The sequence below is a fragment of the Phyllobates terribilis genome, unplaced genomic scaffold (assembly GCF_046119375.1).
Source record: "Phyllobates terribilis strain yellow unplaced genomic scaffold, ASM4611937v1 Scaffold_11__3_contigs__length_659146591, whole genome shotgun sequence".
NCBI classification, from domain to species: domain Eukaryota; kingdom Metazoa; phylum Chordata; class Amphibia; order Anura; family Dendrobatidae; genus Phyllobates; species Phyllobates terribilis.
Genome location: NW_027362771.1, coordinates 337,549,899 through 337,572,948, shown reverse-complemented (window position 1 = coordinate 337,572,948; position 23,050 = coordinate 337,549,899). Strand labels below are relative to the sequence as shown.

Sequence of the window (23,050 nt, the reverse complement as noted above, 5' to 3'; positions counted from 1 at the left end):
ATTGTTCACTCAGTATTCACTATGCACTGTCAAAAGATGCAGAAAATTGCAGTATTGTCACCATTAAAAGCCATAACCTGGATTTATGTACATTGTACAATACTAAAAAAGAATCAGATTTCTTCATGCAATTACTTTATGCAGGAAAACCTATATATTTAGTGATCAATAATAATATTAAATTCACTTGCCTAATATTGTGTAGGCTCTTCTGCTGAATGTTTTCTTCCTATGTTATCTAGTACCAAGAAATTGGCAATATATCTATTAAAGAGAACCTGCCAAGTCGGATAACGGTATTAACCTGCAGTTATAGAGTGAATCTGCAGGTATCTGCAGGTTAATGGTATCTGGCCGCCTAACTGAAAGTGTGATATCCAGAAGAAAATGAACTTTATCTCGGCTTTCAGTCATATAGTCGTGCCAGTGCGGCTTCAGTCACTGTTCACAGCACTGTGAGCAGCAGCTGTAAGCACACCATGTAGCAATGTGGCTGGCAGTCCACTCTGCAGTACATCCGTGCATAGCAAGCTGTCAGGCAAAGTGCCTGGGTGAGCTCACAGTGCTGTGAGTGATGACTGTAGCCACATGGACAGACTGTATGACTGAAAGCCGGCGGCTCCTGGGAGGGATAAAGTTCATTTTCTCCTGGGTGTCACACTTTCAGTACAGCAATCTGGCACCTTACTAGCGCTATTAACATGGAAATTATCCCTATAAGTTGTGAGGTGGGGCCTCCATTAATTAAAATTGTTTTCTCCTGCACATCCCATAGTTCCTCAATCACACTGCCTTTGCTTGCTTGCCTTCTTCCCATAGGGTACTATGTGCTCTGACACCTTTCTCTCACTGTCTACTTGCCTATTTTCCCTGCTGTCAACACCCAACACATCAGCTTTAAAAACTGACTGTTTACTTGCCTAATCTTTCCCACTCCTAGGTACCATTGTAATAAGATAATCAATGTTATAAATTCCATCTATCAGTGGTTTAAATGTAATAGTTGATCATATATACAGTGGTGCTTTAAAATGAGTGAACTCTTTAGAATTTGACATATTTCTGCATAAATATGATCTAAAGCTACAAGTGCTTCTCACTAAATTAGAATATCATCAAAAAGTTAATTTATTTCAGTTCTTCAATAACAAAAGTGAGTATTTTAATTAGAGTAATTACAAACAGAGTGATTATGGCTTACAGCCAATGAAAACACAAATGTCATTTTCTCAGTAAATTAGAATAATTAACAAAAAAACACCTGCAAAGGCTTCCTAAGTGTTTAAAAATGTCCCTTAGTCTGTTTCATTAGGCTCCATAGTCATGGGGAAGACTGCTGACTTGAGAGATGTCCAGAAGGAAGTCAATGACACACTCCACAAGTAGGGTAAGCCACAAAAGGTCATTGCCATAAGAAGCTGGCTGTTCACAGAGTGCTGTATCCAATCATATTAATGGAAAGTTGAGTGGAAGGAAAAAGTTTGGTAGAAAAAGGTGCAAAAGCAACCAGGATAACCGCAGCCTTGAAAGGATTGTTAAGTAAAGGCCAATCAAAAATTTGGGGGAGATTCACAAGGAGTGGATTGCTGCTGGAGTCATTGCTTCAAGAGCCACCTCACACAGACGTATCCAGGACATGGGCTACAAGTGCCGCATTCCTTGTGTCAAGCCACTCATGACCAATAGACAACGCCAGAAGCGTCTTACCTGGGCCAAGGAGAAAAAGACCTGGACTGTTGCTCAATGGTGCAAGGTGTTGTTTTCAGACGAAAGTAAATTTTGCATTTCATTTAAAAATCAAGATCCCAGAGTCTGGAGGAAGAGTAGAGAGGCACACAATCCAAGCTGCTTGAGGTCTAGTGTGAAGTTTCCACAATCAGTGATGGTATGGGGAGCCATATCATCTGCTGGTGTAGGTCCACTGTGTTTTATCAAGATCAAAGTCAGCGCAGCCATCTACGAGGAAATTTTAGAGCACTTCATGCTTCCCTCTGCCGACAAGCTTTTTGGAGATGGAAATTTCATTCTTCAGCAGGACTTGGCACCTGTCCACACTGCCAAAAGTACCAATACCTGGTTTAAAAACAGCAGTATCACTGTGCTTGATTGGCCAGCAAACTTGTCTGACCTTAACCCCATAGAGAATCTATGGGCTATTGTCAAGAGGAAGATGAGAGACACCAGACCCAACAATGCAGATGAGCTGAAGGCTGCTATCAAAGCAACCTGGGCTTCCATAACACCTCAGCAGTGCCACAGGCTGATCGCCTCCATGCCACGCCGCATTGATGTAGTAATTAATGCAAAAGGAGCCCCGACCAAGTATTGAGTGCATTTACTGAACATACATTTCAGTAGGCCAACATTTCGGATTTTAAAAACACTTTTCAAGCTGGTGTTATAAAGTATTCTAATTTACTGAGATAATGACTTTTGTGTTTCCATTGGCTGTAAGCCATAATCATCAACATTAACAGAAATAAACACTTGAAATAGATCACTCTGTTTGTAATGACTCTATATAATATACGAGTTTCACTTTTTGTATTGAAGAACTGAAATAAATTAACTTTTTGATGATATTCTAATTTAGTGAGAAGCACTTGTACATCAGATTTTCACACAAGTCTTAAAAGTAGATAAAGAGAACTAAATAAAAAATGAGTAAAAAATATTAGACTGTCATTTTTAAATGATGGCAATGCTTCAGTTATCATGTCTGCGACTCCCTTGCGCAGCAATAACTGCATCAAAGATTTGTTGTACTTATTGATTTGTCCTACACATTGGCTTGGAGAATTTTATCCCATTCCTCACTACAAAACAGCTTCAAACCTGTTAAGTTGGTGGGTTTTCTCCCATGAACTGTTCGCTTTAGATCCTTTCCACAACATTTCTGTAGGATTAAGGCCAGGACTTTGTCTTGGCTCTTCCAAAACTTTACCTTCTTTCTTCTTTAACCATTGTTTTGTACAACGACTTGTGTCGTTAGGGTGGTTGTCTTGCTGCATGATCCACGATCTCCTAACATAGAATTTGCTGATATAATTCAAAATTCATAGTTCCATCAATGATAACAAGCCATCCTGGCCCAGATGGAGCAAGACAGACACAAACCATGATGCCCCACCACCATGTTTGACAAATAGTATGATATTTTTATGCTATAATGCATTGTTTTTCTTCCAAACATAATACCTCTTATTTAAACTAAAAGTATCTATTTTGGTCCCATATGACCACAAAACATTATTCTAGTAGCCTTCTGGCTTGTCAGGTGATCTTTACTAAACTGCAGACAGGCAGAAATGTTATCTTGGGACAAGACTGTAGTGTCTTTCTCCTTGCAGTCCTGACATGGACACCATTGTTGTTTAGTGTACTGCTGATGGTTGACTCATGAACAATAATATTAGCTAATGTGAGAGGGGCCTTTTGTTGCTTAGAGGTTTCTTTGGGTTCCTTTGTGACCTCGCAGATTAATATACTCCTTTCTTTTGGAGTGATTTTTGTTGGTTCAAAATAATGGTAATAGGGGTTTAAATTTCCTCAATTTGTACACAATCTATCTGACTGAAGATTGATGGAGTTCAGCATCTATAAAGATGGTTTTGTAACATTTTCCAACATGATGAGCATCATTTTCTTCTGAGGTTCTCAGAAATCTCCTTTGTTCGTGCCATGACACAGTTCCACAAACGTGTTGCTAAGTTTAGATTTTGATAGTTACGCAGTTACTATTCCATGATGTAGACATTTTAACATGCTCAAACCGGTGAAAGGTCGTCTTTAAGTAAACATTTCCAGTACTATAATGTAACACAAATTTACACTATTTCTGCCCTAATAAATTCTCTTCTATGTAATTAGTAGGACGTATTACTAAAGTTTCTAATTGTATACACAAAAAGGTGACTTCTTGGAAATCCTAAATTAAAAATCAAGGCAGCAGGATCTGTTACAAAACAACAGTATGTATTTTTCAATGTCTCACCGTGTCCACGCCTCCTGCCATCAGTTCAGTAATACTAGCTTTGATGTCTTCAAGAGGAAGTTGATCCTGAAGAAGGAGACTGGAAAGTACTCCTGAATATGTATTATCTGAGCGATGTCTTAGAGAGCTGTAGATACCCTGTATACAGCGATCCGCTGGTAAAGAAGATATTCATATTTGTACATAAGTAGGCTCATATACATGCAGGACACATATTAATTATGATATTTTTTATGTTATAACTCAGGGAAAATGGTGTCAGAAAACAACCTATTCATGGTCAAGCTTGATTTCCAATGACAGGCCTATGCATATATATAGATCAAATTAGCTATTGTGCTACATAATGTGTTTAGGAGCTGCTCCACCCCCAACTTATTGAGGCCTGGTTGGAAGATAGGAAGAGTAATTACTAAAGTTAGAGACCATCCTGACTGGGTACACCTTATCTCGGGAAGATGACTTTTACGCTTTGTTGTTAAAAAAAGCTTTTTACATGTGTTATCATTTATTTACTTACTGCATTGTGCCTACACATTATGTTTTTATTCTAGGTTATATTTGTCTGTTAATGGCCTCATGTGCACCTGAATATCACACTTATACTAACAGGTGTGCTGACCCTTGTTCTTGCCTTTATATGTGTTTGGAGAAGGTGTGCCAAATTATCTATGACACATTTTGATTTGGACACATCCAAACCAAATGTGATATGTGAAACCACAAACACCAAATCAATAAAGCACAGTCGGAATGTCTTCTTATAATCCAGTCTTATTTAGAAGTTAATGACACTTGAACAATGCGTTGATATTATGAAAATAGATCATTCTAAGAGTTACTATTGAAGTTGTAGTGCTATTGGCGGCGCCCCTGCATGGTGTCCCCTTCTCTCTCCATGTAGGAACACTGGGTTACTCTCCCAGCCCTCGGCGCGGTCCCCGGTATGCTCCTGCCTCCTGCTACTTCCTGGTGTGCACGCCACAATGTGCATCGGCGAAGCACCTAGTGCACGCAAGCACCCGCTTCCCTACTCTAAAAGAGTCACTGCGCACACATGGTAAATGCCCCCAGCCAACAGCTGGGAGGCATTTAATTAATGTGATTATCTGCAAGGTGTCTCCCAGCCAATAGCTGGGAGACATCTTCTTTAAAAGGCATCCTCCCCAATCGGGAGGTGCCTGAGTAACCCCTATAGTTATGTTAGGTGGTATGGTATGTGTAGCACCCCGAGGGTTCGGTTGCTACAGGGGTATTGCACCTCATCCAGAGGTGCGATATTCCACTGCCAGGTAAGGATGGAGTGTGGAACAGGGCTCAGTTAGCTGCACACACACACACACACACCCCATTTCCGGGGGACAGTTCGACGGTGCTCCCAGCTGCGGGCACAACTGACCATGTCCCTGGCTGGAGTGGGGAGGGGGAAGAGAACCCAGTGGTGTAGGAGCAGAAAGGGGGCGGTTTCTGGGAGCACAGGAAGGAGCTCATTGGGTGCAGGTCACCTGAGCTCAGACACAGAGAAGCAGATAAAAGGTGGGGGCCATCTTAGGAGGGAGTTCAGTCCAGTCAGTCAGAGCAGAAGGGAGAGAGAGCTGACAGGGAGCAGCGGCTCAGGCTGAGCTCAGCTCCAGGAGGCAGGCCTAGAGAAAAGGCCGGGGCCGGAGAGAAGAGGAGAAGGAGAAGGAAGGAAGGAGGAGAGACAGAGGAGTGGAAAGGCTCCAGAAACAAGAAGGCAGAAGGGGCCCGAGGAGTGCAGAACGGCCAGCAACCGTTGCATACCCGCATTCTACCGGGTGGAAGGGTCAGGCCGTGGAAGGGTACCGGATCCCTAAGTTGGTGGAGGCGAATCTACCCTCAGCCAAGAACCGGAGGTTGTGACCATTTATTGGTGCGACCCCCCGCTAAACCTGCTAGGAAGGCACCATATAGGATAGCGGGAAGTGAAGGCCAACGCTTACCCGACACGGTCCACAGTAGCCGGACATAAGTCAGGACACTGGTGGGGCACGAGAGGCCAGAGAAAGGACAGAAGGGGGTCCTATGACATACTCCTGAATTGCCTGGGGGTTGACCGAACTCCTCACCTGGTGGACGCAGCACGGCTCTGGTAGTCCTTGCTGACAGAAGTGACTTGGATAACAACTGTGAGTAAAAGACCCTGGACTGCATCATTGGACTCTGTGTGATTTCTGCTGCGCCTGCACCATCACCCCCAGCATCCACCTACACTGCCCTGAGGCTACACTCCTCCCGTGGGGAGTTATCCTACCCCTGTGCTGCACACCAACACCAGCCTCAGCGGTCTGCCTCGCAGCGGCAGTTATCCCTGACTGCAATCCACGGGTGGCGTAGTCGGACATTAATAACCACCATAAACATAGACTGCACGTGGTTTGACCACCCTGAGCCACAGGACCGGGTTGCCACTACTACTCCCCAGCGACACACAGAGACCTGGTTCCGGGTACCCCACGGCCCAGGGGGCGAGTCAACTTTGGCGTAGTCGGCAGGATCATGACCAACCCGCCACCAGCGGGTATTGCGTGCCTAGAGACTGTTTTTACTGTACTAAATATGGCGACCGTCCCAGCAGAATGGACGCCAGTATGAGCGCGAAAAAAGACAACAAGAAGTCACCTCCCATCGTGCACTGGGTCCCAGAATGGCGCCAAGAGCGGAGCCCGCCCCAAGCAGCAATCACGTATGTGGATGTGTCCATCAACGTGGAGGGGCTGCCCCTGAGAGTGATCGGCAGCAGCCTGCCACGGGACCGCCCCCAACAAAGGAGGGGAGGAAAGAAAACTGGAGGGGAGGGTGTGGCCTGTGTGAGTTCTGGCAGACCGCACCCGGAGGGCAAGATGGAGGGCGTCAGCCTTAGAGCCCCAGCCAGCGGCCTGCTGCAGCCGGCAGCACCTTACACCGTGGAGGAGCTGATGGCAAAGCTGCCCCAGGAGGATTTGGAATTCCTCCGCTCCTTGATAGAAGACCTGGGCCGGAGGATGGAGAAGGCCCAGCGTGACGCCATCGCCGGATGGAAAGGGGAAATGCAGAAGAGGCTGGCGGACCGGCAGAAGACTAAGCTGGCCAGCATCGGCAGTGCCCCAGCCGTCGCAGATCCCGACCAGCGCCAGGAGAAGACGTGTGACGCAGGAGCGGTCGCGGGAGCGGGTAAGAGGAGTCTCCCTGTTCCGGACGCTGCCGGCGTAAGCCTGCTCCTGGGCCCCCTGGTGGAGCCGCCGATCCCGGGCGCTGCAGACACTGACCTGCTCCAGACCCCGCAACAAGCCCCGCAGCTGAGCCCTCCAGCCCTGGGCGCTGCCACCACCAGCCCGCGCCCAGGCCCAAAGCCGCGCCCTCTGACCCCGGGCGTCATCAACAGCGGCCCTCTCCAGGCCCCGCCGCAAGGCCTACTGCACCGCGACGTAAGGGGCTGGTATGCCCTAAGCATCCACCGGGTGGGAGCAGAGAGTCGCACTCTACCCTGCTGCACTAAAGACCTGTACAGGTCTGAAGAGGACTGCTACCCTGATCAGGAGCCGCCTGGAGGGCACCGCCATTAAGCCCAACCAGCGAATGAAAGGACTGTACATAGTTACCCATAAGGGTATGAAAGTTTACAAAGTTTTTGCCCCGTTGGGCCTGAGAAAGTTCCTAAGTTTACCCCGGTTGGGACTGTTACCTGTTTGGACTTGTCCTAATGTTACCTGTCGAATTTCTTGGGAACTGTCCTGTTAACCTGGCTGAGGACTGAGAGCAGCCATTCCCCCTGTTATCTGGCTGAGGACTGAGAGCCGCCAATCCTCCAAGTATTGAATTTGAAAGTTTGCACCTTGTAGGGTGAGATGGACACCCGGTCATGGCCTGAACTGTGACCAGTTAAAAAAAAACTGCGCCGTTGAATTGCTGCTAATGATGTTTATTGTTCTTTTCTTGGTATTTTTGAAAAATTAGCACTTGTTCATATTTTTGAGAATCTACCCATTTTGATATTTTTGATAAGAGAGTTTTATATTCGCCTAAGAGAAAGAAATGCTTAATATGTCAATAAAGAGAAAAGTTTATGAAAGTAACGTTTAAAAAAAAAAAAAAAAACTGTAATTTTTGTATGTCTTGAAATCAAATGTTTTTACTCTTTTCCAGCCCGAGGACGTGCTGTGCTTTACCAGGGGGAAATGTAGCACCCCGACGGTTCGGTTGCTACAGGGGTATTGCTCCTCATCAAGTGGTGTGAAATTCCACTGCTAGGTAAGGATGGAGTGTGGACCAGGGCTCAGTTAGCTGCACACACACACACACACACCCCATTTCCGGGGGACAGCTCGACGGTGCTCCCAGCTGCGGGCACAACTGACCATGTCCCTGGCTGGAGTGGGGAGGGGGAAGAGAACCCAGTGGTGTAGGAGCAGAAAGGGGGCGGTTTCTGGGAGCACAGGAAGGAGCTCATTGGGTGCAGGTCACCTGAGCTCAGACACAGAGAAGCAGATAAAAGGTGGGGGCCATCTTAGGAGGGAGTTCAGTCCAGTCAGTCAGAGCAGAAGGGAGAGAGAGCTGACAGGGAGCAGCAGCTCAGGCTGAGCTCAGCTCCAGGAGGCAGGCCTAGAGAAAAGACCGGGGCCGGAGAAGAGGAGAAGGAAGGAAGGAGGAGAGACAGAGGAGTGGAAAGGCTCCAAAAACAAGAAGGCAGAAGGGACCCTAGGAGTGCAGAACGGCCAGCAACTGTTGCATACCCGCATTCTACCGGGTGGAAGGGTCAGGCCGTGGAAGGGTACCGGATCCCTAAGTTGGTGGAGGCGAATCTACCCTCAGCCAAGAACCGGAGGTTGTGACCATTTATTGATGCGATCCCCCGCTAAACCTGCTAGGAAGGCACCATATAGGATAGCGGGAAGTGAAGGCCAACGCTTACCCGACATGGTCCGCGGTAGCCGGACAGAAGTCAGGACACTGGTGGGGCACGAGAGGCCAGAGAAAGGACAGAAGGGGGTCCTGTGACATACTCCTGAATTGCCTGGGGGTTGACTGAACTCCTCACCTGGTGGACGCAGCACGGCTCTGGCAGTCCTTGCTGACAGAAGTGACTTGGATAACAACTGTGAGTAAAAGACCCTGGACTGCATCATTGGACTCTGTGTGATTTCTGCTGTGCCTGCACCATCACCCCCAGCATCCACCTACACTGCCCTGAGGCTACACTCCTCCCGTGGGGAGTTATCCTACCCCTGTGCTGCACACCAACACCAGCCTCAGCGGTCTGCCTCGCAGCGGCGGTTATCCCTGACCGCAATTCCCGGGTGGCATAGTCGGACATTAATAACCACCATAAACATAGACTGCACGTGATTTGACCACCCTGAGCCACAGGACCGGGTTGCCACTACTACTCCCCAGCAACACACAGAGACCCAGTTCCGGATACCCCACGGCCCGGGGGCGAGTCATATGCAACTGTATGTTGCCAGGTCCCCCGTCCTTAGTCTGTTAACCTAATTCCCATATCCAGTGTCCCTTTTAGTCCAGTGTAGTTTGTACGTGTTCCTATGACCGCCTCGGCGGTGTCTGCAGGGTCGGACTGGGGCACCGGGACACCGGAGAATTCTCTGGTGGTCCCAGGCAATCTGACCTGCTTCTTGGACCCCCCAGGCTCCAGGGGGGCCTATGGCCAGATTGCCATCATTGTGTGCGGCAGGCAGGGAGCGATCCCTCCAGCTCCACTGCTGACAGGAGGAAAATGGCAGCGGAGCTGAGGGAGCCGTCCTCTGCTTCCTCCCTGACACAGGCTCGCGCGGCTTGATGACGTCATCATGAAGCGCGGGCCTGTGTCAGGGAGACAGTTGCAGGCAATGAGGATGCTGTGGGAAAATGAGCATGAGTGGTTTTTTTTTTAAAACAAATACACTGGGGATGAGGGAGAGCAATAATGATGTAGGAGGTGGGGGGGGGATATGGCAATGATGATGGAGGAGGTGGGGGAGATATGGCAATGACAATGGAGGAGGTGAGGGAGATATGGCAATGATGGAGGAGGTGGGGGAGATATGGCAGTGATGATGGAGGAGGTGGGGGGAGATATGGCAATAATGATGGGAGGAAGTGGGGGGAGATATGGCAATGATGATGGAGGAGGTGGCGGAGATATGGCAATGATGATGGAGGAGGTGGGGAAGATATGGCAATGATGATGGAGGAGGTGGGGGGAGATATGGAAATGATGATGAATGAGGTGGGGGAGATATGGCAATGATGGAGGAGGTGGGGGGAGATATGGCAATGATGGAGGAGGTGAGGGGAGATATGGCAATGATGATGGAGGAGGTGGGTGGAAATATGGCAATGATGATGGAGGAGGTGGGGGAGATATGGCAATGATGATGGAGGAGGTGGGGGAGATATGGCAATGATGGAGGAGGTGGGAGGAGATATGGCAATGATAGAGGAGGTGGGGGAGATATGGCAATGATGGAGGAGGTGGGGGAGATATGACAATGATGGAGAAGGTGGGGGAGAACAATGATGAAGAAGGTGGGGGAGAGCAATGATGGAGAAGGAGGAAGAGTGCAATGATGGGGATGGGGGAAAGCAATGATGGAGGAGGTGGGGGCAGAGCAATGATGGGGATGGAGGAGAGCAATGATGGAGGTGGGGCGAGAAATGATGGTAAATTATTTGGACGCTATATGCTGTTAATATCTGGTCTGGTCACGATGTGGTGGTATTTCTCCCTTGTATGTGTAATTATTTGGTCACTATGTGGTGGTAATATGTGGCCTGGTCACGGGTGTCACTGTATTTCTTCCTTGTATGTAGTATTATTTAGTCACTATGTGGTGGTAATATGTGGTCTGGTCATGGTGTGGCAGTATTTCTCCCTTGTATGTAGTACTATTGCTGTTGGTATAGTGGATTGTGCTGTGTATGGTGGTCATTTGTTCTCTCTGATATTAATTAGGAGAAGATTCTTTATTTCCATCAATGATTAAATACTTTTAACAAGAAGCACTTACAGGAGTTCTCCAGGGAAAACAAGTAATCACCTCTCCACATGATAAGTGATAAATTATTGATTAGTGGGGGCTCTGAATTCTGGGACCTGCACCGATTGGTAGAATGTGGAGCTTTTATCCCCATTAGACTGGAGCTCATGTGCGACTTGACCACTGATTCATTCATTCCCTCAGTGGCTGTTCCTGTTTTTTTCTGGAAGCCCCAAAGAGAATGAACGAGGCTGCGGTCAGACGTCCCACCTGCTGCTGCATTTTAAAATGGGGATAAGTGTCCTGACAGGGATAAAACCTCCCCATTCTCCCGATAGGTGCATTTTCCAATGTTCGGACCCAAGTGAGCAATAAGTTATCACCTATTTTGTGGAGCCCATGCATCGGTGATAACTTGTTTTAACCAAAGAACCCCTTTAATGCAAACTACCGTAATTGTACATCCCAGTTATGGTGGCGCACAGTAGATGTGCAAGAGCCGCCTGTGATTTACAGTCGAAGCTCCACTATAACAGGGATAACGGCTAACAGGTATTTGCATATAGCTGTAGGGTGGGCCCCTAGGATCAATTCCTCCTGTGGGCCCCAGACACCCCGTTCTGACACTGGGTGTCTGTATCCTGAAACCGCACCTGCGGTATCTATCTGCTACCCTGGGGGCTGAGTGCCCAGGCCTGAACACTGAACCCTGAACCTGTAACCGCATCCACGGTATCTGTATTCCTTGGACACATCGGTGCTACCAGAACTGTTACCCGAGACCAGTGTGTCTGAACCTATCCCAGTGGCCGTCCTGTCTGCACAGTCTGAAAATGTCCCAGTAGCCGTCCTGTCTAGATCTTGTCCCAAGTGGCTGTCCTGCTCTGTCTAAACCTTGTTGACCCTTGGGGTCAGCTGCTACTGCCAGACGTGCCCTGGAGTGGAGCCTGACCTCACCACTAGAGGCTCCAGCAAACACCAAGGTAGCTACTTAGTCACACCCCTCCAGGGTAAGTCCGGTTTGTGGCACAGGGGTCCACAAACCATGTGCGTCACCTAGGAGCGTAACAGAAGTCCTGTTCAAATCAAGCTCAGATCTGTACTCGGGTACATTGTTTTAGATGAAAGAGAGGATCAGATCTTGGCACAAAGTAGAGGGAAAAGTAGTCTTGAATATTTCCTTGGAGAAAGTGTTTCCTCTCCCTTGTGTTTCTAGCTTCTCCTTTTGAGAACCATAATCTCCTAAGGTGATAGTCAGACCTCCACCTAATATTGATGGCCTAGCCTAGGCCATTTAATTAAAGATCTGAGGTCATATTCTGTGGCCATTTTAAATTTGCATGTAAAAAAACCCATATAACCACGTGTGTGTTTTTTTTCCTTATGCACTTTTCAGTATTGGATTTAACTGTAAAATGGATGGTCAATAACCACAACGCCTCACCCCAACTCATTGATTACAATTGGTAATACATTTGTTGTGATTTCCCATAGGAAAAAAATGATTCTGCTGTGGTTTTCGTGCTATTTTTTTTGGTAAAAAATGCTGAAAAACATTGGCTAAAACAGAAAAAAAGCAAAATTGCATGAGTGAATAGAGGTAAAACACTGTTACAGGAAAGATTATACAAAGCGCTGATTCACTTATATGTGTGGGTATTATTACTGAAGGTTATTTAGATAACAAATGGTATAGAGAGCATTATTAGCCGTTGCACATCCACCTACCATGGTTGAAGATGGAATCCCAGGCCTGCACATGGTTTTTCCAAATGGAGGAGTTGAGTAACCTCAGGAGCCGTGGAGGAAAGTAAAGCATGGGGCTGGTGGTGTGGAACATGACCGTTACTGAGTCTATGAATTCTTGAGATTCAGGATTTATGTAGTCTTGTAAAAGACCAAGACGTTGTCCATAAAGTACGTAGCAGACAGCTGTAAGAGTCAGTTAATATCGATTATTGTACATTTTTATACTATACGTTTGTATAGTTTTCAGCTATTACAGGAAGCAACTAAATTTGTCACCAGGATGGGCCGTGTATATTATTACAGTATTACACATACAAATGTACTCATTAAAGGACATCATGTATACCGGGTGGATTGCAATGATAAAACTGCCTGATGGAAGCATTTGTTTGCAATTATTGCAGCCCATGTGGGTGCAACCAGTTATTAAATTTCACATTACAGTAATGATAGGGGTGTTGACTAGTTTTCTTCTGTAAACGAATGTAGGACTAAATCCAAACATTAAATTTAGTTAAGAATTAAAAACATTAGAAAGCATTCAGTGTGACAAGCATGTAATAATGACTTATGAAAAGGGGGTGAAATACTGACTCACTGCACTGTACTGAGCACTGACCTACGATAATACATTTTAATATTTTGATGTGATGTACAATACAAAGTTATATTGTAGTACCGTGTTAGCCAGAAAAATCAATGTAAATACTGTTATGCCCAAAAATGACACAAGTATTCTCGGAGCGATGCCTTTATTGGCTAACCAGAAAAATATATATATATATGAAAGCTTTCAGAGGCTCCTTCTTCAGGCTATATTATCAGTCTTGCTGTAATATCTCTTAAATGTTGTGCCTTTTGTCTTATCAATTCATTTGTAACATTGCCTGAAGAAGCCTCTGCGCTCTGAAAGCTTGCATATATATATATATATATATATATATATATATATATATATATATATATGCTGTATATATACCGTATATATTTTTTTTTATTTGATTTTTTTTTTTTTCTGGTTAGCCAATAAAGAGAGTACTTGTGTCATTTTTGGGCATAAAAGTATTTACATTAATATTTTGATGTAAATTACTCAATTTAGAGATTTGATAAAATGCATAGGTGAGATGGTAGTGATGGTGAATTGATGACAGTTTTTCACTGCACGATAAGTGTGATTTCATTAGTGCTTAGATTAGTGCTTTTTTAGGGGAAAAAAAATATTTTTTTACAGCACCCAGTGGGATTTTTTGGAGTTTTTTTAAAGCACTATAACCTCATAATAGCTGTATATCAAGAGGGAAAATAAAACTCCCCACAAAGTATAATTTTGTGACATTTTATAACCTTTTGGTGTCATGTAAAAAAATGTTTAGAAAAAAATCTTGTAAAAACACATGAAACTCATTAAAAGTGTTCATGAACGAAGCTTTTACATAGTTTTTGTAGCAATTTGTTTCTTCATTTTAAAGTATCAGTGTGGTTTCACTAAAATTAGGCTTCCCTGAAGGCCAGTGCAATGCTGAAAACTTTATTTACCTGAAATTACATTTTTTGCCCTAAAGAATCAGTCAATTTTCTGGCCACTAGGTATGTCCCTCTTGTTTAACGTGCTCACCACTGCCTATTGTCAAGTGCAATCTGTCTTTAAGGCCACGTTCACACGTTCAGTATTTGGTCAGTATATTACATCCGTATCTATAAGCCAAAACCAGGAGTGGAACAATCAGAGGAAAAGTATAATAGAAACACGTCACCACTTCTGTATTTTTCACCCACTTCTGGTTTTAGCTTACAAATACTAATGAGAAGTACTGACCAAATACTGAACGTGTTAATGTGGCCTTACAGAGACATCTGTATGAATGTCAACTTGCAAATAGGCATAACAGAGGACCAGGTTTGAGACGGGCAAGCCATTAGACAAAGACAGGAGCAATATATGCTGGGGAAAAAAGGAAAAGAAGTTCAAGCACCTATAGTGCTGGAAGAATGGTGATGAAGAAGAACTTCTCACTCAAAAATAATTGTGGGCAAATTACAGAGGATGAGAATCAGAGCATTTCCTGACTTTATTGGACTGGTATGCAGGCTGAAAGCAGCTTTTACTAATTGTTTTAATTAGTTGGGATATAAGAGCAACAAGACCATGATTTTAGTTTGGCTTTGAATGAAAATACACTTTAAAAGTATGTTCATTTTATTTGTATATAGACCACGTTGTTTCTATTACTGGCTACGGAAAAAAATCATGTCAAACTATGACATCTGTTTCATATGACCATTTACAACATGCTGGAAACTTTTTCCATAGTTATCTTCTATTATAGTCAATTGAAAAACATTATTTGCATTTTTTTTAAAGTGTTAATTTGTTGGTCACCAGTATACCAAAATACTACAGGCAGAAAAATGTCACCTATATACTGCTGTATGAAAAGTCACTTCCTACCTCTGTACAAGCATAAATTGTCAATGTATTAAAAAGACTAAGGCCAGTGAGTAGTGTTGAGCGAGCACTAAAATGCTCGGGTGCTCGAAGCTCGGGCCGAGCTCACCGTGATACTCGGGTGCTCAACCTGAGCAACGAGTTCAATGTTAGTCTATGGGAGACCTGAGCATTTTTGCGGCGGCACCCCCGGCAGTCTGAAGAAAGCCTAAAAAGTGTCCAAAACGATAGTGACAGTGCTCAAATGACATGGGGACAGCATGGGAATCGCCCCAGGAAGCATTTCTGACCCCCAGGTCACTGCTGTCAACAACGTGGTCAGAGGTATTAAGCCACTTTTACGGGCTCACAATAAAACGTTCAAAAACGAAACTGAAACTGCTTTCCTGTGAAATATGTTAAGGAACTTCCTTTCCAGGGTAAAGACTTCTGTATAAGGTAAAATAAATAACCAAAAACAAAAATACTCCTCCACACCTTGGGCTGTGTTCACAAGTAGCATTTTTTATGCGTTTTTGCACTTTTGTATTGCTTTCAACCGTGACAAATGCGTTAACCGGGAAATGTCATTTTAACATTTTACAACCTTATCTGGCCATGTGCTGTGTGACACATGCACACAGTGCTGAAAAGACATGGGAACAGCATGGGGAAGACCCCTGGAAGCATCTCTGACACCCAGGTCACAGCCTAAAAGTATGCCCATCAGAAGTGATCCTTCCGCATCAGAAGATGCAGGCTTGCAACTATCCCCGTGCAAGTCCTTGTCCCAGGGCAGTGTTCAACTGTACCTCCCCCATTCCTTGCAATGCAAGCGCAAGTATGCAGCCTGCCACCCACCCACCCCCAAGCTGCAATACCATACTGCTTGCTTGCTTGCACTTGAAATTGGGCCTTTTAGGCATGTGAAGGCGGAATCTGGCCACCACGTCATGGCTGCGTCGGCGGCCTGGTATCCATACTCGGTTCCGAGCCGCCCCACGGCCGGGTGCCCACACACGGTCCCCAGCCACCTGGGGGCGGCCGGGTGTCCATAAATGGTCCCCAGCCGCCCGTATTTGTCCCGGTGCGCCTTATACACAAGCGCGCATACCAAAACATTACCTGTGCCCTCCCCAGTGCATTTAGAGGGAAGGACAGCCTAACCTAACACGTGGACAAGTGAATGTGGCCAGGGATGGTCCATCTCACTGACGCCTTCACACTGTGGAAGCCGGGACACAGTAGGACACTGGGATGCAACACGTCCTCCAGACATAGAGGATTGCGGGTCCTGGGTCAATCAGGCTTCAACACAAAGTTCAGAAGGTAGACAGCAGCAGTGGTCGGCCTCCTACACAACGAGTAAATTATTCATGATCATGAGGCCATCCATCTCCTTAGCTTTCTGTTCCTTGGAATGCAAGCGCAAGTATGTAGTAGCGGCTAGGCCTGAGGTGGTCAGCATTTTGGCGCATATCCTACCTCCTCCGAGGATTGCTGGATGTTTTCCTGCTACTATCCCAGTTCTATGACTCCCGTTAAAACAAAGCTTCAGGTGATGAATGATGGATGAGGTGGTGGCAAAGGAGAAAGAGCAGGAGGAACAGGGACCATTCACATCAATATCAGGCCAGTCAACCATACATGTCTTGTAGGATATGTTTCTGTAACAAAAGGAGCGGTTCGGCGACACAGTTATAGGGCATACAGTGAGTGCAATGCCTACCCAAAATTTCAAGGCACTCCAATGCCCCTTGGAAGTGACATGGAGGTCAAAGGGCCTTAACTAAACCGTTTTTTCCATTTATAGCAACTGGATCTCCTGTACACTGTTGGCCTAAGCAGTGAATGGAAGGCTTTCCAAAAATTATGAGGAACTGCAATGCCCCTTGAAACAGACGTGGATTACAGAGAACAAAAAACCTTCTACCCATTATTGGGGAGTGGGTCTCCCTTAGTGTTCGCCTATGCATTGAAAAGAAAAAGCTGACTAAAATTCGGAGGAAATGCAATGCCCGTTGGAAGAGTCGTGGAGGTTAGAGGAAATTAAAAACAACATTTCAATGCCCCTTGGAAGAGCTGTGGAGTTTAGAGTGGCTTAACAAGACGGTTTTAATGGCCCTTGGTAGCAATGTGGAGTTCAGAGTGGTTTAACAAGACGGTTTTAATGCCCCTTGGAAGAGACGTGGAGGTCACAATAGCTTAACAAGACGGTTTTAATGCCCCTTGGAAGAGAAGTGGAGGTCAGAGTGGTTTAACAAGATGGTTTCAATGGCCCTTGGAAGAGACGTGGAGGTCACAGTAGCTTAACAAAACAGTTTTTAGGCCTCTTGGAAGAGATGTGGAGGTCAGAGTGGTTTAACAAGACGGTTTTAATGCCCCTTGGAAGAGACGTGGAGGTCACAGTAGCTTAACAAGACGGTTTTAATGCCCCTTGGAAGAGAAGTGGAGGTCAGAGTGGTTTAACAAGATGGTTTCAATGCCCCTTGGAAGAGACGTGGAGGTCACAGTAGCTAAACAAGACGGTTTTAATACCCCTTGGTAGAGACGTAGAGTTCAGAGTGGTTTAACAAGACGGTTTTAATGCCCCTTGGAAGAGACGTGGAGATCACAGTAGCTTAACAAGACGGTTTTAATGCCCCTTGGAAGAGACGTGGAGTTCAGAGTGGTTTAACAAGACGGTTTTATTGCCCCTTGAAAGAGGCGTGGAGTTCCGAGTGATTTAACAAGATGGTTTTAATGCCCCTTGGAAGAGACGTGGAGGTCACAGTAGCTTAACAAGACAGTTTTAATGCCCCTTGGAGGAGACGTGGAGGTCACAGTAGCTTAACAAGATGGTTTTCATGCCCCTTGGAAGAGACGTGGAGGTCAGAGTGGTTTAATAAGACGGTTTTAATGCCCCTTGGTAGAGACATGGAGGTCACAGTAGCTTAAAAAGACTGTTTTAATGCCCCTTGGAAGAGACGTGAAGGTCAGAGTGGTTTAACAAGATGGTTTTAATGCCCCTTGGAAGAGACGTGGAGTTCAGAGTGGTTTAACAAGACAGTTTTAATGCCCCTTGGAAGAGACGTGGAGTTCAGAGTGGTTTAACAAGATGGTTTTAATGCCCCTTGGAAGAGACGTGGAGGTTACAGTAGCTTAACGAGACGGTTTTAATGCCCCTTGGAAGAGACGTGGAGCTCAGAGTGGTTTAACAAGACGGTTTTAATGCCCCTTGGAAGAGACGTGGATTTCAGAGTGGTTTAACAAGACGGTTTTAATGCCCCTTGGAAGAGACGTGGAGTTCGGAGTGGTTTAACAAGATGGTTTTAATGCCGCTTGGAAGAGACATGGAGGTCACAGTAGCTTAACAAAACGGTTTTAATGCCCCTTGGAAGAGACGTGGAGGTCACAGTAGCTTAACAAGACGGTTTCAATGCCCCTTGGAAGAGACGTGGAGGTCACAGTAGCTGAACAAGACGGTTTTAATGCCCCTTGGAAGAGACGTGGAGATCACAGTAGCTTAACAAGATTGTTTTAATGCCCCTTGGAAGAGACGTGGAGGTCAGAGTGGTTTAACAAGATGGTTTTAATGCCACTTGGAAGAGACGTGGAGGTCAGAGTGGTTTAACAATATGGTTTTAATGCCCCTTGGAAGAGACGTGGAGTTCAGAGTGGTTTAACAAGACGGTTTTAATGCCCCTAGGAAGTGATGTGGAGGTCAGAGTTGTTTAACAAGACGGTTTTAATGCCCCTTGGAAGAGACGTGGAGGTCACAGTAGCTTAACAAGACGGTTTTAATCCTCCTTGGAAGAGACGTGGAGGTCAGAGTGGTTTAACAAGATGGTGTTTATGCCCCTTGGAAGAGACGTGGAGTTCAGAGTGGTCTAACAAGAAAATTTTAATGCCCGTTGGAAGAGACGTGGAGTTCAGAGTTGTTTAACAAGTCGGTTTTAATGCCCCTTGGAAGAGACGTGGAGATCACAGTAGCTTAACAAGATGGTTTTAATGCCCCTTGGATGAGACGTGGAGGTCAGAGTGGTTTAACAAGATGGTTTTAATGCCCTTTGGAAGAGACGTGGAGGTCAGAGTGGTAAACAAGACAGTTTTAATGCCCCTTGGAAGAGACGTGGAGGTCACAGTAGCTTAACAAGACGGTTTTAATTTGCCTTGGAAGAGACGTGGAGGTCAGAGTGGTTTAACAAGATGGTTTTAATGCCCCTTGGAAGAGACGTGGAGTTCAGAGTGGTTTAACAAGACGGTTTTAATGCCCCTTGGAAGAGACGTGGAGTTCAGAGTGGTTTAACAAGACGGTTTAATGCCCCTTGGAAGAGAAGTGGAGTTCAGAATAGTTTAACAAGACTGTTTTAATGTCCCTTGGAAGAGATGTGGAGATCACAGTAGCTTAACAAGACGGTTTTAATGCCCCTTGGATGAGACGTGGAGGTCAGAGTGGTTTAACAAGATGGTTTTAATGCCCCTTGGAAGAGACGTCGAGGTCAGAGTGGTTTAACAAGATGGTTTTAATGCCCCTTGGAAGAGACGTGGAGGTCACAGTAACTTAACAAGACAGTTTTAATGCCCCTTGGAAGAATCGTGGAGGTCAGGGTGGTTTAACAAGATGGTTTTAATGCCCCTTGGAAGAGACGTGGAGGTCAGAGTGGTTTAACAAAACGGTTTTAATGCCCCTTGGAAGAGACGTGGAGGTCAGAGTGGTTTAACAAGACAGTTTTAATGCCCCTTGGAAGAGACGTGGAGGTCAGAGTGGTTTAACAAGATGGTTTTAATGCCCCTTGGAAGAGACTTGGAGTTAAGAGTGGTTTAACAAGACGGTTTTAATGCCCCTTGGAAGAGACGTAAAGTTCAGAGTAGCTTAACAAGACGGTTTTAATGCCCCTTGGATGAGACGTGGAGGTCAGAGTGGTATAACAAGACGGTTTTAATGCCCCTAGGAAGAGACGTGGAGGTCACAGTAGCTTGACAAGACGATTTTAATGCCGATTGGAAGAGACGTGTGTAATGCACACGCCCGGACTGACTGGCGTGTGCGTGTTTAGTGGTTCCACTGTGCCATGAACCGGAGAGTGCCTGTAGGGGCATAACTAAGTATCTGCCCGATCCGACCAAGGTCGCACGATGGCATACGACGCCAGTGCACCAGGGAGGAACCGAGCAGAGGGACCAGGGTTTACTCCAGGTCAGACTCTGGACACGGCTGTTGACCCACACTGGGGAATACAGGAACAGGCTGACTAGAGCGCAGTCTGGGTAGGGTCCAGTACAGACTGGGAGACGAGTTCAGAGCCGCAGATGCGGTAAACAAACAGAGTAAAGCGAAACCGCAGGTGCGGTAGACAAGGCTGAGCAGAGCGAAACCGCAGACGCGGTAGACAAGGCTGAGCAGAGCGAAACTGGAGACGCGGTAGACAAGGCTGAGCAGAGCGAAACCGCAGACGCGGTGGACAAGGCTGAGCCGAGCGAAACCGCAGACGCAGTAGACAAGGCTTAGCAGAACGAAACCGCAGACGCGGTAGACAAGGCTGGGCAGAGCGAAACCGCAGACGCGGTGGACAAGGCTGAGCAGAGTGAAACCGCAGACGCGGTGGACAAGGCTGAGCAGAGCGAAACCGCAGACACGGTGGACAAGGCTGAGCAGAGCGAAACCACAGACGCGGTGGACAAGGCTGAGCAGAGCGAAACCGCAGACGCGGTGGACAAGGCTGAGCAGAGCGAAACCGCAGACGCGGTGGACAAGGCTGAGCAGAGCGAAACCGCAGACGCGGTGGACAAGGCTGAGCCGAGCGAAACCGCAGACGCGGTGGACAAGGCTGAGCAGAGCGAAACAGCAGACACGGTGGACAAGGCTGAGCAGAGCGAAACCGCAGACGCGGTGGACAAGGCTGAGCAGAACGAAACCGCAGACGTGGTGGACAAGGCTGAGCAGAGCGAAACCGCAGACACGGTGGACAAGGCTGAGCAGAGCGAAACCGCAGACACGGTGGACAGGGCTGAGCAGAGCGAAACTGCAGACGCGGTGGACAAGGCTGAGCAGAGCGAAACCGCAGACGCGGTGGACAAGGCTGAGCAGAGCGAAACCGCAGACGCGGTGGAAAAGGCTGAGCAGAGCAAAACTGCAGACGCGGTGGACAAGGCTGAGCAGAGCGAAACCGCAGACGCGGTGGACAAGGCCGAGCAGAGCGAAACCGCAGACGCGGTGGACAAGGCTGAGATAAATCGCCGAAGAGGTAAACAAAGACAAAGCAAAAGGGATAGGGCTCTGTTCACACGGAACAGACTGGAAAAGAAAAGCAGAACCAGATACACACAAGGTACTTGCAAAGAAGTAGCGAAAGGACTCCAACTCACAAACGGAAGTACAATGACAACGAGCAGAAGTTAGGTGCAGGTTCAGACTCTACAGAAAAATGGAGCAAACGGACATAAAGACAAAACAGGTAAGAAGCTAGGAGACAGTTCAGACAAGAACAGTTACTGCAACAAAATGCAGGAATGAGCCTAGGTAAAGCCAAGCTCTGTTTCAGACACTGCAGAAAAAGGGATCAAATGGACATAAAGACAAAACAAGTAGGAAGCTAGGAGACAGTTCAGACAGGAACTGTACTGCAACAAATACAGGAGCGAGTCTGGGTATACGGCCCCCAGAGGGCGAGACAAACAGGCTAGGAGCATGTTCAGACAGGCCTGGAAATACAGCATCCAGGAAGGCAGAGAGACAGCTGGCTAGAGTGCACAGACAGGACACAGTTCAGAGACGGGAACTGATACCGTAAGGCAGGAAACATAGACAGGACCGGGCATGTCAGCGACCAAAAGCCAACTGACAGAATAAGATGCTCAGGCATGGATTCCAGGGAGGAGCTGGGTTAAATATCAGGTGACAGACAGCAATAGGCTGAGGACGCATTAGGGGTGTGTCTGCAGCAGCTACAAGAATCAGGAAGTTCAGCGGGCGTCGCCCTAAACAGCAAGAGCAAAACAAAGCAGACAACATGGAAAGAAGCCAAAGTGGCAGTCTGGACTGGAGATCAAGTGCGCGCTCTTGCACAGTAGGAGATGGACCACTATGCAAGGACGCCGCCAGGTATGTTACAACGTGGAGGTCAGAGTGGTTTAACAAGATGGTTTTAATGCCCCTTGGAAGAGACGTGGAGTTCAGAGTGGTTTAACAAGTCGGTTTTAATGCCCCTTGGAAGAGACGTGGAGATCACAGTAGCTTAACAAGATGGTTTTAATGCCCCTTGGATGAGAGGTGGAGGTCAGAGTGGTTTAACAAGACGGTTTTAATGCCCTTTGGAAGAGACATGGAGGTCAGAGTGGTAAACAAGACAGTTTTAATGCCCGTTGGAAGAGACGTGGAGGTCACAGTAGCTTAACAAGACGGTTTTAATGCCCCTTGGAAGAGACTTGGAGGTCAGAGTGGTTTAACAAGATGGTTTTAATGCCCCTTGGAAGAGACGTGGAGTTCAGAGTGGTTTAACAAGAAGGTTTTAATGCCCCTTGGAAGAGACGTGGAGTTCAGAGTGGTTTAACAAGACTGTTTTAATGCCCCTTGGAAGAGACGTGGAGATCACAGTAGCTTAGCAAGACGGTTTTAATGCCCCGTGGATGAGACGTGGAGGTCAGAGTGGTTTAACAAGACAGTTTTAATGCCCATTGGAAGAGACGTGGAGGTCAGAGTGGTTTAACAAGATGGTTTTAATGCCCCTTGGAAGAGATATAGAGGTCAGAGTGGTTTAACAAGATGGTTTTAATGCCCCTTGGAAGAAACGTGGAGGTCAGAGTGGTTTAACAAGATGGTTTTAATGCCCCTTGGAAGAGACGTGGAGTTAAGAGTGGTTTAACAAGACGGTTTTAATGCCCCTTGGAAGAGACGTGGAGTTCACAGTAGCTTAACAAAACGGT

At 46.5% G+C, this 23,050-nt stretch overlaps 1 protein-coding gene across 1 annotated transcript in view; it reads right to left on the bottom strand.

Annotated features, from left to right (window-relative positions):
• Window positions 1-23,050, bottom strand: part of CYP11A1 (cytochrome P450 family 11 subfamily A member 1) — a 67,597-nt gene that overhangs the window by 14,058 nt on the left and 30,489 nt on the right. Inside the window, exons 4-5 of the mRNA XM_073650785.1 lie at window positions 12,697-12,900; window positions 3,995-4,149 (exon numbers count right to left, since the gene is read on the bottom strand). Of these exons, the coding sequence (XP_073506886.1) occupies window positions 3,995-4,149; window positions 12,697-12,900 (359 nt within the window). The remainder of the gene's footprint in view (window positions 1-3,994; window positions 4,150-12,696; window positions 12,901-23,050) is intronic.